We start from the raw sequence: 17,262 nt of genomic DNA, 5'->3' as shown, positions 1-17,262 counted from the left end.
CCACACTACATTGCACACACACAGCTATTTATAGCAGGTACAGAAAACAAATAATCAACAATTGTGAGAGTAAATTTTCAACGGAAGTGGACTGATAGGTGGAGTAGGTTGCCTACCGATTCCAGAAAAATCAACAGCGGTGGGCTGCCGGCCATCTCCAGTCAAGTTTACTATTTCAACAATAATTAGCGCCCCTTAAATGGGTAGAGATTTTCTTCAAATCAGATTTGTCTTTGTCTTTGTCTTTATTTATTTATTGGATAACCTCGGCTTAGCTTTTGGACTACAGTCTACCTAACTAACTAGCTAGCTAGCCTGCACGCTGACATGGACACACCACTTCAAAACACACCAAAGTTGCCCTCATCAAATACTTTGGTTAATCAGAGAGTTAATTTTACGTCATCCAAATAGGGAATACAAAGTGGAAGACTAAGTAATTAAGAAGTGCTTCTCTTTTCTTTTTTTCCTTTTTTGTTTTTTGGAACCAACAAAAGGGTTTACCCTATTTTTTCTTCAGGCCAGTGCATATAAATTGCCTTACACTGTCCAAGCTTTATCTGTACCTCTCTCTCTCTCTCTCTCTCTCTCTCTCTCTGTATTTTTGTTTTTTCTGCAATGGAGCAGGGAAGTATAGTCCACTTTCTTGAGAACAAGACCATTTTGATCACTGGTGCCACTGGCTTTCTAGCTAAGAGTATAACTCTCTCTCTCTCTCTCTCTCTCTTACAAGGTTGCAACTGTTAAATTTTAATTGATGTGCAGTTTGGTTGATTAATGAATATTTATTGTAGTTTTTGTTGAGAAGATACTTCGGATTCAACCAAATATCAACAAGCTCTATCTTCTTATAAGAGCTGAAAATTCGGAGCACGCGGCACAGCGCTTCCACGACGAGGTACATACGTACCACTAGAATACACCTTGATTCAATTAATTTCTACTCAGCCATGCATTATTAATGCTGGAGATTACTATATATTGTGTTTAACTTGTGTACATATATACATGCACAACCTTCCTCGGCCCCATTCTTCCATTTCCTCGGAATCCAAACCAACACCGTATCAAAAAAGATTGAAAAAATATTTTTTGAAATCATTTGTTTGCAATATATATTCACATGCATGTTGATGCATTTAGATAGTAGAGAAGGAGGTGTTCAAGGTTATACGAGAGAAATTGGGATCAAATCTAAATTCCCTCATATCGGAAAAGGTGAGCCCGGTCGCCGGCGACATCTCGTGCGAGAACTGCGGGGTAAAAGACTCCATTCTCAGGGAAGAAATGTGGAGAGAAATAGACTTTGTTATCAATTTAGCTGCCACCACCAACTTCGACGAAAGGTACATGCATATAATCAAGGACACGAATGCTTGAACCCAATTAGAATTTTGTTTATTTATCGAACCATAGGAGAGTAAGGTTGTGTCTAGAAGCTTGAACTAATTTAAATTTTAAATTTTAGCTCTCCAACGTGAAGTTATTATTTCATGTAAATGTAATTTTTAAATTAAAATATTTTAATTATGGTATTAATGTAGATATGATGTGGCAATGGGGATCAATACCATGGGAGCTCTGCATGTTCTAAACTTTGCAAAGAACTGCGCTAAAATAAGGATGCTTGTGCATGTTTCAACCGGTTAGAGATTCAGTATTTATTTGTTGGTGAAGTTATTTAATTATTAATTAAGGATTTTCTTTAATCATGGTAATTAATTAGGGTTTTATATTAATTAATTAACGAGCATATATCACAGATTGTTGTGTGGGTGTTAATTTCAGCTTATGTATGGGGTGAACGTGGTGGAGTTCTACCAGAGAGCCCTTTTTATATGTGTGAAACACTGAACGGGACATCGGGTTTAGACATTTATAAAGAGAAAAAGCTGATCGAGGAAAGGCTGCATGAACTTCATTCGAACGGAGCTACAGAAGAGGCAATTACATTGGCGCTAAAGGATTTGGGTGTCCAAAGGTTTGACGGTTCACACTACATACACTTGCAACACTCATTGTGTAAAGGCTAATTAGATCGAGGGTCTAAATTCATAGCTCAAAATTTTTCCCTACACAAATCACATCTCATGATGGAATCTGATTTGTGAGAAAAAACACTTTTTGTTTGGGATTACTCGACAGGGCAAGGCTATACGGGTGGCCAAACACGTACGTTTTCAGCAAAGCAATGGGGGAGATGGTATTGGGACACTTGAAAGGCAACCTACCCCTAGTTATCGTGCGCCCCACCGTGATCACCAGTACTTACAAAGAGCCATTCCCTGGCTGGGTTGAAGGCCTCAGGTAAACCCCAACCCCCTCCCCCAATCCCACCAACCCTCTCTCTCTCTCTCTCTCTCTCTCTCTCTCTCTCTCTCCTTTCAAGTTTCTTTTAATGCATGTCACATGCAATTTCATTTGCAGGACCATTGACAGCTTCATTGTTGCATATGGTAAGGGGAAATTGTCATTCTTCCCTAGCGATCCGACTACCATCATTGATGTGGTGAGTGTAATAAAGAAAACAAACACACAAATATCTAATTTTCTTATATATATATATATATATATATATATATATATATATATATATAATCAGTGTTTTTCTAGTGATGAAATTGGTTAACAAAAAATTGATTATAATAATCTCCTTTAATAAAAGTTCAATACTGCACAAAATTAAATTTAGGAGGATCAAAATTTGATAACTCAGTCAATTACCAAAAAAAAAAATTGATAACTCGCTCCATAACGCTAGCTTTTGGTCATCCGATGCGAGGTAACATTTTATACATAAATATTAGGCTTGTTTGGTTCTACAAATCTTTGACGATTCACCGCAGTCAAGTAGGGAATCCTTGATGTTGATTTTAGTCCATTCTTTAAACCTTACGTGGCAAGCGTTTGAGGATTTATGGGAATGTGTATGCTTACAAGATATTTCATCTTATGTGATTCCTCAAACCAAACTTCTAATTATTGTTTCTGTAAATTCCAAATGTAAAAGTTCAAGTATTGCACAGATTCCGGCGGACATGGTGGTGAATTCAATAATTGTAGCCATAGTAATTCAAGCAAATCAACCTTCTATGGTCATTTACCAAGTAGGATCCTCGGCGAGAAATCCAGTGAGACACGCGGATCTTCAAGATTACACGCTGCATTACTTCACCAAGAATCCATGGATTAGCAAGGATGGGAAGCCTATCAAGGTTAGAAAGATTACTGCAGTGACCACCATGGCTAGCTTCCATAGACACATGGCAACTCGTCGCTTTCTACTGCTAAAGGTTCTAACTCATTTCTCTATACATATTTTTTTTTTATTAATTTGTTTATCCTCTTGATTTCTTATTGATGCATTTCCCTTTTTTTTTTTTACTTCTTACATTTTAGGGATTGAAATTGGCAAATATGGCATTTTGCCAATATTTTCAGGGAACTTATATGAAACTCAATCGACAAATGAAGTTCCTAATACGGTTGATAGAACTCTTCAAACCCTACTTCTTCTTTATGGGCATGTATGTGTAAATGTTTCAACTTGGCATTAATAGTATTAGAAAATTAGCAATGTAATCTTCCCTTTTGACATCAATACAATAAACTTGTGTTTTCCCACAGCTTCGATGATACGAACTCGGAGAAGCTGCAAATGGTTGCAAGAGAAACCACTGTGGATGCGGAGGCTTTTGGCTTCAATTCTAGGTGCATCGATTGGGAAGACTACTTCATGAACACTCACATTCCTGGAGTTGTGAAATACTTGTTCAAGTGATGTGATTATCGAAATGAAAATAATTTATTTTGTCGCTGCATCTCGAGAGGCGAGGGAATAAAATGTGCGATTTTTGAAAATTTTGAATTTGGAGTTGCCACTAACCTATCTTCCTTTGTACAGTTAGAACACCTAATTACTACTCATTTGATTGGTCATGTTGACTTTGATGTAGTTCTAAGAGGGGGGTGAATTAGAATTTTAAACTTTTCCTAGGTTAACTCTGATGAGCAGCAGTAATACACAACCTAGGGTCTGTCTATATACTCATAAACCTAAATGCGCAGATAAATGTAAGATGTGGAAATTAAATCATGCGCAACATTCATAATATAACATACACATGCAGTAAATAAATTGTGGAAATGTAAAGTGCACACATGATATGTTATCGGGATTAGGCTAATACGGCCTACATCCTCGCCTTTGCTCACCAGCACAAGAATTCCACTATAAGGCTCACTTCACGGGTGGAGCGATACCATTTACAATCAGGTCAATTAGCGCAGGGCTGACTTCAACCTGCAACCGTACCTTACCACGATGGTGCACCTAACTTTTCTAACCGGATCTAAGTCAATTTGGGACTATTCAATAAGGCTAATCTCCCTCTTCGGGTCTATGCCTGGAATACAACAGATTTAAAAATTTACGCGCAAGCAAATGCTTCTTACACAAGCAGATATGTACCACTACGCACAGTAAAATCAATGAACTTCAACACAATATAGAAACTATAAGCTCTGTGCAGTGTATTCAATTACACTTTTACAAATTTCAATGTGCAATAACCTCAAATAGTGTGCAAACAATCTATCTTTGAAACTAACAGTTAATGTTAATCAATCACAGCAAGTGTTTCAAAGAGTTGCAATAAGGGTGTACAAAAATATCTTAAATTATTTTCTAAAAATGTAGCTCAAGAGATGTTTGAAAATAATGCTTATGAAAATATTCGCACAATCAAAAAACATAAGCCAAGTGAGTCTTGTAATGGGGATGCAAAGACCCACTAGTTACAAGTTTTCCCACACAAAGAATATTAGTTAAACCGGAGAAAAACCTTAGCTAAAACTTTCCAATAAAATCAAACAATCAATATGTATCAAAGAGAGTTTTGAGCAAGAGTAGCTAATCTAGATCACACACTAACACTCTTTTGGAAACTAGGTTTGTCAAGGGAATCATAAGGAAAGAGTGTATTTGGCTTGATATATGAAATATGAGCACTCAAATTTCAGAGGTTTTTTTCAAGATAATCTAGGTGCTAATCTTGTTTTAATTGTGCAAATGAACTAGTATATATTGGCATTGGCAAAAATATAATCATTAGGGACACCCAGGGGATTATTAGAAATGTTTTAAGTGAGGATTAAAAACTTAACCCTAATTACCCCTTTTAACCCATAGTAAAAATATGCCAAATCAAGACTTTTGGTCGACCGAGCCCAAGGTTTGATCGCCCGAACAAACACAATGAAAAAAGCAAGTTTTCCATGTTCGAGTGCCCGAATTTATATTTAAGTGCCCGAACCAGGCGATTTTTCAAATGCTCGAGGTTCGGTCGCCTGTTCTTAAGTTCGATAACCCGAACTTGCCAATTAGGTCGCCCGAGGGTATTTTTAGCATAAGAGTTCAAGCGTCTAAGTTGTTGAACCAAGTCTCAATATATGTTTGATCGATCGAAGGCACTATGGCCAATTCAGTCCGGTCGCCTGAACTCAAGTCAACTTATTGACTTAGTCCAACATTTGGTCGACCGAGGAAAAATGTACTGCCAAGTTCGGTCGCCCGAATCCATAGGATTTTGCATATTTAAGTTCAATTTAAAACATAACATTTCCCAGACAATATAAGTGATAGTGGGGACTTTCTTGGGTGCAAGTGTTGGGACCTAGGGTCATGCTAAGGTCGTTTAAGAGTTTATGGTTCATACATGCATGCCATGCACTGATTATTACAGACCTTTGAATAAATAATTATTACAGACTCAAATGAATAAAAATTACAACAATAAAATCAACTAGGGTCGTCATTTTCCTACAGGTTTCCGAGTGTCATCATATGATATGGTCATTGAAAACCTTCACAACAACTCGGCAGACATTAAATACCAAAGTATTGGTCATAATTAAAATGGAATATGACTCATAGGGTCAATAGGTCACTAGACTAAACCTAAGCGGCCGAGGAATTAGTAGTCTCGCTCTGCGTATACCAGGATTGGGATTAGGAGTTCGGTTATGTGAGGAGAAGGTATTCGCACCCCCTACACGCCCGTTCTACGAATGGTGCCTAATTAATTAAGAATTATCCCCAACTTGAATTTAATAACATTTTAATTAACTCATTTTTAAAATAAACGAATAAGTGAACAAATGTATAAAATTAATAGGGTATAAGAAAAAAAAAACTAGGTGTGACTTAGGAATGTCTAATAAGATCTCCAAAAGAGGGAATCTAATTAGAAAACCCCCCTAGAGCCAATACAAGCGAGGTCTAAAAATACCTCATTGCCCTTTTTAAAATCATAGAGACACACCACCCCTCTAAAATAAAGAAAATCATAAAAATATCTTTTAAAAATATTCCCAGATTTTCCAAAATTTTTTAGAAATATTTTTAAGTACTTTTGACATTTTTCCAAAATTTCTAAGATTTTACAAAGAGTTTTCTTCATTATTTTCCGACTCAAGAAGACTCAAAATAATTTTCTGGAATTCAAAAATAGTTTTCCAAAATTTTCCCTATTTTTTTGATTTTTTTTATTTTTCTGCTATTTTTGTAAATTTAAAAGTTAAATAACATAAATAAACAAAATAAATAAGAAAATAGTGAACCAGTCTGAATTGGATCAACCGGTTCGGAGGGGGGTGCGAAGCAGTAGGGCCATGTGTAATAATCCTAAAAAAATATTAGTTAATTAATTATTATTATTATTATAATACAATATAATAATATAATAATATTTCATATATATATGTAAAGGAAACTTCCTTAGGAAGATTTCCAATTGAACCCCCCATTTTGGCCGACTTCTCTCTCTCTCTCTCTCATCAATCTCTCTCTTCACTCTCTCTTTCTCTCTCTTAATTTTTCTTACATTTTTTGGCTGAATTGAAAAACGAACATCCTTCTCGGGTCCCAGCTCCGCTCTCCAAGGATTTAACCAAAGAGATTTCATCATCCGCACGTCATAGCCACCATTCTAAGATTAGGGTAAGTAGACTAGATTATGTCAGGTTCTTATTTTTAAAATTTAACCAAATAAATTTGAGTATATAATTATATGGATATTATTTCAGTTTTTATTTAAAAATTTCGCGAATTAAATTTGAGTATATGATTATGGGGATATTATGTCAGTTTTTACTTTAAAATTTAACTAATTAAATTTGAGTATATGATTATAGGGATATTATGTCAGTTATGATTTAAATATATTTGAGTTAAATTATACTATGCGGATTTTATCACATTTAGGGTTTTTCAAAATATATTGGGGATTAAATTTAATTATGGGGAGTTGATCATACCCGTATTTTTTTTTTTTTATCTAAATCTACCAAATATATATATAAATAAAAATTTCATATGCAAGCTATGGAATTTTAATTATTATATAAATTATGTGGCATTAGTTATTTTATTGCATAATTGAGCAAATTTGGAATTTTATGGTATTATATTTATTACATGATTTATGGTAAATATTGAAGCAATTTTGTTGCAATCTGTTTGTTGAGAAAATGATGAAATTATGATACTATTCTATTGCATAAATTGCAATTATATATTTCAAGAACCCTGATGGGTCGGATGTGGTGAATGCTCGGTACTGTAGCTACAAAGGAATATTAGTGCAGCCACACTGTTGTGGAAATGTTGGCGATGGATAGTTTGTTTGGCCTAAGTAGGGTTGTACCCACCTGTTTCTGGACCAGGATGTGGTAGGCAAACTTGTGACCCCGAATAAAAATGGGATTTGAATTAAGAGGGAGAGAAACAGAAACTGAAACTGAAGGAGGTCGTAGACTTCGTCGACGAATCCCCTATATTCGTCGACGAAGGCTGGAGAAAATTCGTTATTAAGCAAGTTTCACTCTTCTCTCTCCTCCCTTCGGTTTTCTCTCTCTCTCTCTCTTCGATTTTGGCCCCGCCAGTCACCGGATCAAAGATTTGAGGCTACCACGACGCTCTTGGCGAAATTCTCTACGAGTTTGCCGGAGCAGATCGTTGGGGAAATGAAGTTGGAAATCATCCCTAAGTTGAGGTAAGACTTTTTAAGCCAAATTAGGCTTTATGGTAGTTATAGGAAATGATGTATGCATGAAAATACTGATGTTTAATATTGGGAGTTTTGAGTTTCATGGTATTGAGCAGGAAATCCTACGGGGGTTAGGTTAGGATATTTTAGGGGCTTTTTCGGTAGCCAGGTAAGGGAATAAACTAAAGCAGTTGTTTTCCATGCAAGTTATTATTTATTATGAGCACATTTATTTTCAGAAAAGCATATGCTATATTTGTTTATCACATATGAAATGTATATTTGGAAAATACTGTTATTATGATTAAAATGTATATGTATGTACAAGATGCTAGAAATGATGATTTTAGAATAGGAGGTATGACTTTAAACGACACTTGTGTGGCATGAACATTATTTTTATATGAAGTGAATCATGATATGAATGATTTTACAAGTAAAGCATATTTTCAGGTATTTTGAAAAGACGAGTTATGCTATATTGAGTTTGATGAATATATGATAAATGAGTTTATTTCAAAATGTAAATACCTGAAACGATTCTGGCGCGAGGCCATATTTATGTTATCGGCGCGAAGCCGTACTTATGTTATCGACACGAGGCTGTATTTACTATGATTTCGGCACGAGGCCGTATGTACTATGATTTCGACACGAGGCCGTATTTACTATGATTTTAGCAAGAGGCCATATGTATGATTTCAGTGCGAGACCGTATTTATGAAATTATGTACTATATGTTATCAAAACCCGGATGTTAGTTTAGTTCAATTCAGGAGCTCAGTACCGTAGCTATATGTGTAGATCAGATATCTACGTCAGATTAGTACTAACCATCTCACGAGGGGATGGGAGATGGATAGTCGATGTGGTTTCAGTAGAGTGTGGATGTCCACCTGACAGTCCGGACCAGGGTGTGGCGGGCCCATCATACTTACAGACATATTTGACTCAGCAGTGGTCGGCCAGCCATTATTGGGTCCCACCTTCGGGCTGCACAACCCGTCATGGGGAGTAATACATGACATTAGCTAGTTATTCATCCTGAGTATGTTTTCAGTACTATTCAATTATAATAGATGTTTTATGTATGATATGATTTATTAGAAAATATGAAAGCATGCGATTATTCAGCATGATAAGATGAATTTTTATGAAAATATGAAATGCACTATATATGTATAAATGTCTTAAATATTCATGTTGCCACACAGCTGTATTTAGTTTATTTTCCCTTACTGAGAAGTGTTTCACCCCCAAACTCAATTAATTTTTCAGGAGCCCCTGAGAGACCGACGGGTCAAGGCCGCCGTTGAGCTAGTGAGATTACCCTGTGAGGAGGGTAAGATTTTGTAATAGGGTCAGAGTTATTTTGTGTTTGACCCTAGAGATATTTTGATGTATATGAGGATGTATAGAAGTACAGTTTCATAATGTTATAGAAAGCTCTAGTATTATGCTTTATGGATGGATGTTTGGATTTTATGTTTACAGTTGCGTAGAATTCCACTGTGTTTGACAGGTATCCCCATTACCCACGGGTTCGGGTTGACCATCTTTATTTATTATGTTATATTTTATTGAGGGTTGCTACAAAACTGATTTTACAAAGACAAACTTTTGACTTAGCTTTGGTCGGTTAACCAATGCTAAGTCAAGTCTTCGGACCTCACAACCCGATCATGGGGGTTAAACATGACATGCATCGGTCAGAAGTTGTTATTTTATACATATTTGTGTATTTATGTGACTTTGGCCATTAAATAGGCTTATATGTTGTTTTGGAGAAGAGTACGTGTATTTATTTAAAATGTGATTCAAAGTTTATAAATGAAATTTCTAGTATAGTAAAGTTATTTAAAATTATTATTAAATTATTTCTACACTAAAGCTCATTTTAACCGCATATTAATAATAATATAGTCCTTACTTACTGAAGTGTCTCACCCTAATAATTAATTCATATTTCAGGACGTAATGGAGATCATGCCTAGCGAGCTTCAGGGCGGGGTTGGATATATAATTTAGCATAAGTGTTTGTATGATATTAGTTAATTTTGTTTTATATTTCACATGATGTAAATAACGTTATTTGGAGATACCTATGTAAATATGGTGATTTAGTACTCTGGTATGACATTTGAGGTTTTAGATTGCTTCTGCCGTTTGCATTAAAAAATATATATTTATGGAAAATGGCACCATGAACCCCACTAGGTTTAGGGCATCACAGTTATGGTATCAGAGCCTAGGAGATAGGTTCTATAGAGTTTAACAAATAATTTTACCAGAGTATAGGTATGAATTATGATGAGTGTAGGAATTGGTAGGTTAAGATATTTTTAGCCTATTATTTGATACGTCTTAATTTAAAATTTAAAATAATTTTTGTTCTTTCTTCACAATGGACCCCAGAGATAACAACATGAATGCTTGAGGAAGTAGTAATATTTGGGCTTCCAATGAAGAAAGCATTAACTCTACTCCAGTTGTTATGTGAATTAGCCCACCAGGTGATGACAGATTATGCAAAGTTCTAGGGGACAGAATTGCCCACCCACTGACCAGGGTTGCACTATTGAGCAGTTCACCCACATGAACCCCCCCCCCCCAACTTTTGAGGTAGGAACTGATCCAATCGTGGCGGAAAATTGGATCCAAGAGATGGAAGAGCTACTAGGAGTCCTTCGTTGCACAGATGAGTAGAAGATTCTATATGCCACTTTTAAAATGATCGAGGAGGCCAAATGCTGGTGGATTTTCATAAAGCTACTCGAGGAACAAAGGCCAAAACCACCAACCATAACCTGGAAGCGCTTTAAGGAGATTTTCTTTGATCAATACTTTCTTGCTTCCACCAGAGATGTCAAGGTGGAGGAGTTCACAAATTTAACCCAAGGGAACTTGACCGTTCAGCAATATGTGGCCAAGTTTATTGAGCTGTCTCGATTCGCCCTATATTTAGTTCCAAATGAATCGAAGAAGGCTTGGACGTTCGAGAAAGGCCTGAGTCTAAGGATTTACGAGTAGGTGGTGGCATTCTAAGTTCAAAACTTATCTGAGTTGGTGGATAAAGCAACAATAATAGAAAAAAGTCTACAGAGGAGTGTAGAGATATTGAACCAGAGAAAGAGGCTCATTCCTCCAAGTTTTCACGTTGGTACAAGTCAAGGTCCTTGGAAGAGAAATAACAATAATGTGGGTTAGAGGCAAGTAGTGGGGAATCGAGCTTATCAAAATAATCCACCATGTCCCCTTTGTCTTAAATGCATTAGCAGGCACAAGGGTAAATTTCAGGTTAGAGGAATTATCTGTTATCGATACGGTAGACCCGGCCACATTGCATGAGCCTATCGTGTGCCGTTGAATAATGCATCCACTTCTAATCAATACCGGGGAAACAATCAGGCACCCTGAGGCAACTATTAGAGAAACACCGCCCAAGCGCGCGTTTATTCCCTCACTCCAGGAGATGTAAAAAATACTGGTGATGTGGTGACAAGTAATATTTTTGTATTTTCAAAGAAAGCGGTAGTATTATTTAATTCTAGAGCAATGCAATTTTTTTTATATCTATGGAATATGTTAAAATGTGTAGGGTGGAAGCTCAACCATTGAATGCTAATTTATCTGTGGTTACACCGAGGGGGACCTTAGTGGTATGTAGAAAGACACTTAAAGGCTATCCAATTTGTATTCAGAGAAGAATGCTACCTACTAATTTAGTAGTATTTGATATGCATGGATTTGATGTAATTCTAGGGATGGACTAGCTAGCCTCTAGCTATGCTAGTATAAATTGTTGCAAAAAAGAGGTAGTGTTCAAACCTCTTGGAGAGCAGGAATACAAATTTGTTGGGTAGTGCAAGCACTCTTCGCCACAAATATTGTCAGAAATTCAAGCAAAAAGGCTACTCTTGGATGGATGTCAAGGGTACCTAAGAAGGAAGCCTTAAAGGAAGAGCTAAAGCTTGAGGATGTCCCAATAGTGAGGGAATTCTCGGATGTATTTCCGGAGGACTTACCTAGGTTGCCTCCTAATTGCAAAGTTGAGTTTGCTATTGACCTACTTCTAAGAACGGCACAAATCTCTAAGGCTCCATATAGAATGGCTTCCGCATAATTGAAAGAATTGAAGGAGCAGTTACAGGAGTTGTTGGATAAAGGATTCATCAGACCTAGTGTGTCACCATGGGGAGCACTAGTTTTATTTGTTGAAAAGAAAGACGGGTCGATGACAATGTGTATTGATTACTGAGAAATAAACAAGGTGACCATTAAGAACAAGTACCCATTACCCTGTATAGATGACTTGTTTGACCAACTCCAGGGAACACAAGTCTTCTCTATGATCGATCTCCGATTAGGGTACCATTAGATGAAAATCAAGTCAGAGAATGTTCCAAATACTACATTCCGAACTAGATATGATCACTATGAATTTTTAGTTATGTCATTCAGACTAACTAATGCTCCTACTGCATTTATGAACAAATTTTTTTATGAATATCTAGATCAATTTGTGGTGGTATTTATTGATGACATTTTGATTTATTCGAAGAGTTCGAGGAGCATGAGAATCATTTGAGCTTGGTACTGCAAGTGCTAAGAGAGAAGAAGTTTTATGCTAAATTTAAGAAATGTAAGTTCTGACTGGAAAAAGTTGCATTCCTTGGACAAGTGATATCCAGAGATGGTATTTCCGTGGACCCAAGTAAAATAGAGGCAATAGTGGATTGGGCGAGACCGAAGAATATTCATGAGATCAGGAGTTTTTTAGGTCTGGTAGGGTACTATCACTGATTCGTAAAAGGGTTTCTAAATTATCAGGTCCTCTGACGAGATTGACAAGAAAGAATGTGAAGTATGAGTGGGGAATTGGTGTATTCCCAAGAGGGGGGGTGAATTGGGTATTAAAAATATTTTCCTAGGTTCAATGTCCAACAGCAATATAACATAGCCTAGGATCTGTCTATGCAATCCCAAATGTGCAGAAAAATATAATATACGGAAATTAAATCATGCACAACATTCAAAGTCTAATGAAAATAACAAACATGTGTAGTAAATAAATTGCGAAATTATAAAGTAGACACACGTTATGTTATCGGGGTTTGGACAATACTGCCTACATGCCCGCCTTGGCTTATAAGTCCAAGGATTTCATGAATACTCACTTAACGGGTGGAGCGACACTAGTTACAACCAGGTCAAATTTCCAGGGCTGACCTCAACCTTTACAAACTCTCCTTGCAGGGCGAAGAAGGTCCTATCGATCCTTACGGACTAGATCAACACCCCCTCAGGCCACGCCTGAAATACAACAATGAATATAAATTTTGTGTACAAATAAAGATGGTTCTAATACAAGCAGATTTGTACTGATACGCACAAGCAATAACTAATGCACTTCAATATGATAAGATCTATAAGCTCGGTGAAGATAAGTCAATCTACTCTCAATATTATGTCAATATGCAATCAAAGTGTGAGAGTGTACGTGTTAGTAATCTTTGAATCAAATAACAATTTCAATCACAATGTGCAATATCAAATATCAGAACCACACAATCGAAAATCTCGAAAATGATTTTCAAAAACCAAGCACACGAGATATTTTGAAAACAAAGCTTGTCAAAAATATTTTTCTTCAAAACACAAGACAAGCTCAAGAGTCTTGCAATGAAGATGCAAAGACTCACAAGCTTAGAAAGTTTTCCCCACAAATGAATTTATGAATTAAATCACTGGGGAAGACCTCTAAGCTTACTCTCACTAAAATCAAAAATCAATACACTTATATGAGAGTATAAGCACGTATGAACTATATGGAATAACTCAAGATACTCTCACCAAGGTTGATTTTTCAAAGGAATGAAAAAGGGTGGAGTATATATGCTTATATGCTCAAGGAATTTTAGAGAGAAAAACAAATTTAATATAATCTCTAATTTGTGTCTAATTTTTGCAAATGAAGGTATATATATAGCCTTCAACAAAAACATGACCGTTAGGACACAAAGGGTATTCTTAAATTTGTTCAATGAATTTAAAAATCGATTTACCCTTAATTAATCTCAGTTACCCGTGGTAAAAGTTAAGCAACCCGAGAGTTTCGGTTGCCCGGGCCTTAGGTTTGGTTACCTGAATAGACACAGGTGAAAAAGATTTTTTTCACATTCAGCTACTTGAGGAAAGGGTCGATTTGCTGAACGAAGGCAATTTTCCAAACACTCGAGGTTCAGTTGCCTAGTCTTAAGTTCGGTCTATCGAACTTGAACATTTTGTCCCCCAGGGGTATTTTGAGCGTGAAGTTTGGGCGCCTTTGTTGTTGAAAAAAGTAGGGGCATGCGTTCAGTCGGCCGTGGACACTCAAGTCATTTGAGTTGGGTCGCCCGAAGTCAGGTCAACTATTTAACCTTTCAACTGTTCGGTTGACCGAGGCATTTTTAACATGCCTGGTTCGATCGCCCAAACCCCTTTTAATTTTCAACTTAGGTTATATTTTACCCCCGTTATTTTCCTTAAGTGAAGTGCAGGGTCCTAGGGTCTCTTTAAGGTCTAAGAATTTTAATTTACCCTAAAAACCTAGTGTTTGTCGACCGAAGGTCAACCGAAATCAGCCCTAAGGTTTTTTTAGGAAGGTATAGCTCATTCTAAAAAGCAGATTCTGGGGATGCAGATCTCTAGAGATAAGCAACAAGGAACGTTGCAGTTATCTCAATCAGAGTATATCATTTGTGTTTTACAGAGGTTCAACATGAGCAACGCCAAGGCTGTAAATATGCACCGTCTCTTTAAGGATCAGTCTCCCTAGCCAGATGAAGAAAAAGACTTCATGGCTAAGGTATCATATGCCTCAACTGTTGGAAGTCTAATGTATGCTATAGTTGGTACCAAACCGGATATTGGCCAAGTAGTGGGAGCTATCAATAGGTATATGTCAAATCCAGGGAAGACACACTGGGAAGCAGTGAAGTGGATTTTGAGATATTTACGTGGCATTATTAATAAGTGCCTATGTTTCGGCAAAAGCGATTTGAAAATCGAAGGATTTGTAGATGCTGATTTTGCAGGAGAAATTGATCATCGCAGAGGCACCACAGGGTACATATTCACTATTGGCACAACAGCTGTTAGTTGGATGTCACAAATACAGAAGATTTTTATTTTATCCTCTACAGAAGCTGAGTATGTAGCAGTGACAGAAGTCAGTAAAGAGATGATTTGGCTTCAAGGTTTGTTAACGGAGCTTGGATTAAAGCAAAAGAGGAATATTTTGCACAGTGACAGTCAGAGTTAAATACATATGGCAAAGAACTCCACATTTCATTCCAGAACTAAGCATATTGGATTACGTTACCACTTCATCAGATCTCTGATAGAGGACGGTGTGTTGATACTTGAAAAAATCCAAAGTAGTAGAAATCCGACAGATATGTTGACTAAGGTAGTGTCTATAGAGAAGCTGAAGTTGTGTTCAACTTCAGTTGGTTTTCATGTCTGAAGACATATTTTGAGCACATCATTTACTCATGATACTGGTTGAGGAGGCATCTCCGTCTCTAAGTGGGAGATTGTTGTAGCTGGAGACAAGAGATATAGCTAGAGCCTGAGTTGGAAACGCGGTTTGTATTTATGTTAGCTTTACCGTGATCCCACGAGGGGGGTGAATTGGTATTTTTAAAATTTAACCCCTAGGTATTCCTCCTAACAGCAGTATGTTCACAATCCTATGGTCAATCTAATGCGAATAATATAAATATATCAGAAATTAAATGAAGCAGTTTAATTAATCGCATAAGCACCAGAAAGCAATAAATGAAGGTTGACACACAGATATGTTATCAAGGTTTAGCCAACTGCCTACGTCCCCACCTTGGCTAACTAGCACAAGGATTATCACACTAACTTACTCACTTGAACGGGTGGAGCGACACCTATACAAACCAGGTCAAATTATCACAAGGCTGATCTCAACCTTTACACCAATCCTTACCGGGCTGGATTACCACCCCCTCAGGCCATGCTTGGAATCTCTCAGATATACAATCAAAAGGTACAATGTATGGGTGCTTTCACGTAAAGCAAATTTGTACCACAAATGCGCACAATATCACATACACCACAGATGATTTAATAATCTAAGCTCGGTGTGGTCCAAATATTTCAACTCTCAAATATGTTTTCTATCCGTGTAATGCGTACGTGAGAGTGTCAACAACAATCTGTGTATTTCAAAATGTTTCAATCAAGTGTGTTCACACAGAATATCAAGCCTTAAGAATATCAATCAGCAGAGTATCTTAATCACGTGAATATGTATATGCTTGGATTGCAAAGTAGATAATCTTTGTATTCAGCAAATGATATATACTTGAATAAATATTGCCACAAAGATTAATGTAATAAATACAAATATCTTTTCACAAATATTTCAATAAAGATTCCAGAAGATATTTGAGTAGGCTTGAAAATATTTTTGCAATCCAAAAACAAATACAAACCTCCTAAGCTATTGCAATGAGAATGTAACACTAGGAAGTTTAACACAAGTCTTCTTAGGGTAGGCTTATTAGAAAAGCCTCCTCAGAATACTTAGGTTATGCTCTCAAAGAAAAATCGATTCAAATACACAACGAATGTGAGAGCAAATCTTCTAAGCAATAACACTCAATACACTTACAAATAATGTAGATAGATGAAGAAGGTAAGCTTGAGTGAATTTTGGAAGAGTATGAGCAATGGGAAATATTTAGCTTAAGAGAGAAATTTTGATTTTGGTTTTTTCTAATCACCCCTTAATTCTCCTAAATGAAACAGTATATATAGACATACCAAAATATTTGACCATTGGGGGCCTATTAGGGATTATTGGAAAAGTTTGATGACACTTAAACCATTTTAACCCTGTTTAAAAATTATTTATTCACGGTAAAAATTATGGCAACCTGAGAGGTCCGGTCGACCAGATCAGTTTCGATCAACCAAGACTCATATGGTTCGATCGACTAGGGGAATTTTGAACTAAAGGCTCGGTCGACCAGGAGAGGGCGATTTTTCAAATTTTTGAGGTTCGGTCGACCAGGCCATTTTGAACTGCCTGGTTTGGTCGACCAGACTGCTAAGAATTCTCCCGAGGACCCTTCGATCGACCAAGTAGTTGGAGAACAAAAGTTCTCGGTCGACCGGGAGGTCAAAATGTTGACTCCCA

The 17,262-nt window shown here is 36.7% G+C and overlaps 1 protein-coding gene across 1 annotated transcript; it reads left to right on the top strand.

Moving 5' to 3' along the window:
• The first annotated feature begins 618 nt into the window (after positions 1–618).
• Positions 619–3,781, top strand: LOC131148862 (fatty acyl-CoA reductase 3-like). The gene is made up of 9 exons (XM_058098798.1): positions 619–697; positions 795–870; positions 1,545–1,645; positions 1,789–1,981; positions 2,146–2,307; positions 2,428–2,509; positions 3,027–3,293; positions 3,400–3,527; positions 3,628–3,781. Exons 1-9 carry the CDS (start codon positions 619–621, stop codon positions 3,779–3,781), a joined length of 1,242 nt encoding a protein of 413 aa, XP_057954781.1.
• The last annotated feature ends 13,481 nt before the right edge of the window (positions 3,782–17,262 follow it).

This window comes from Malania oleifera, chromosome 2 (genome assembly GCF_029873635.1).
Source record: "Malania oleifera isolate guangnan ecotype guangnan chromosome 2, ASM2987363v1, whole genome shotgun sequence".
Classification (NCBI taxonomy): Eukaryota; Viridiplantae; Streptophyta; class Magnoliopsida; order Santalales; family Ximeniaceae; genus Malania; species Malania oleifera.
This window is presented reverse-complemented; position numbering and strand designations above follow the sequence as displayed.

Coding starts and splice junctions, on each gene's coding strand:
- LOC131148862 (XM_058098798.1), top strand. CDS start 619: ATGGAGCAGGGAAGTATAGTCCACTTTCTTGAGAACAAGACCATTTTG. Junction 698..794: donor CACTGGCTTTCTAGCTAAGA/GTATAACTCTCT, acceptor TATTTATTGTAG/TTTTTGTTGAGAAGATACTT. Junction 2,308..2,427: donor GGCTGGGTTGAAGGCCTCAG/GTAAACCCCAAC, acceptor TTTCATTTGCAG/GACCATTGACAGCTTCATTG.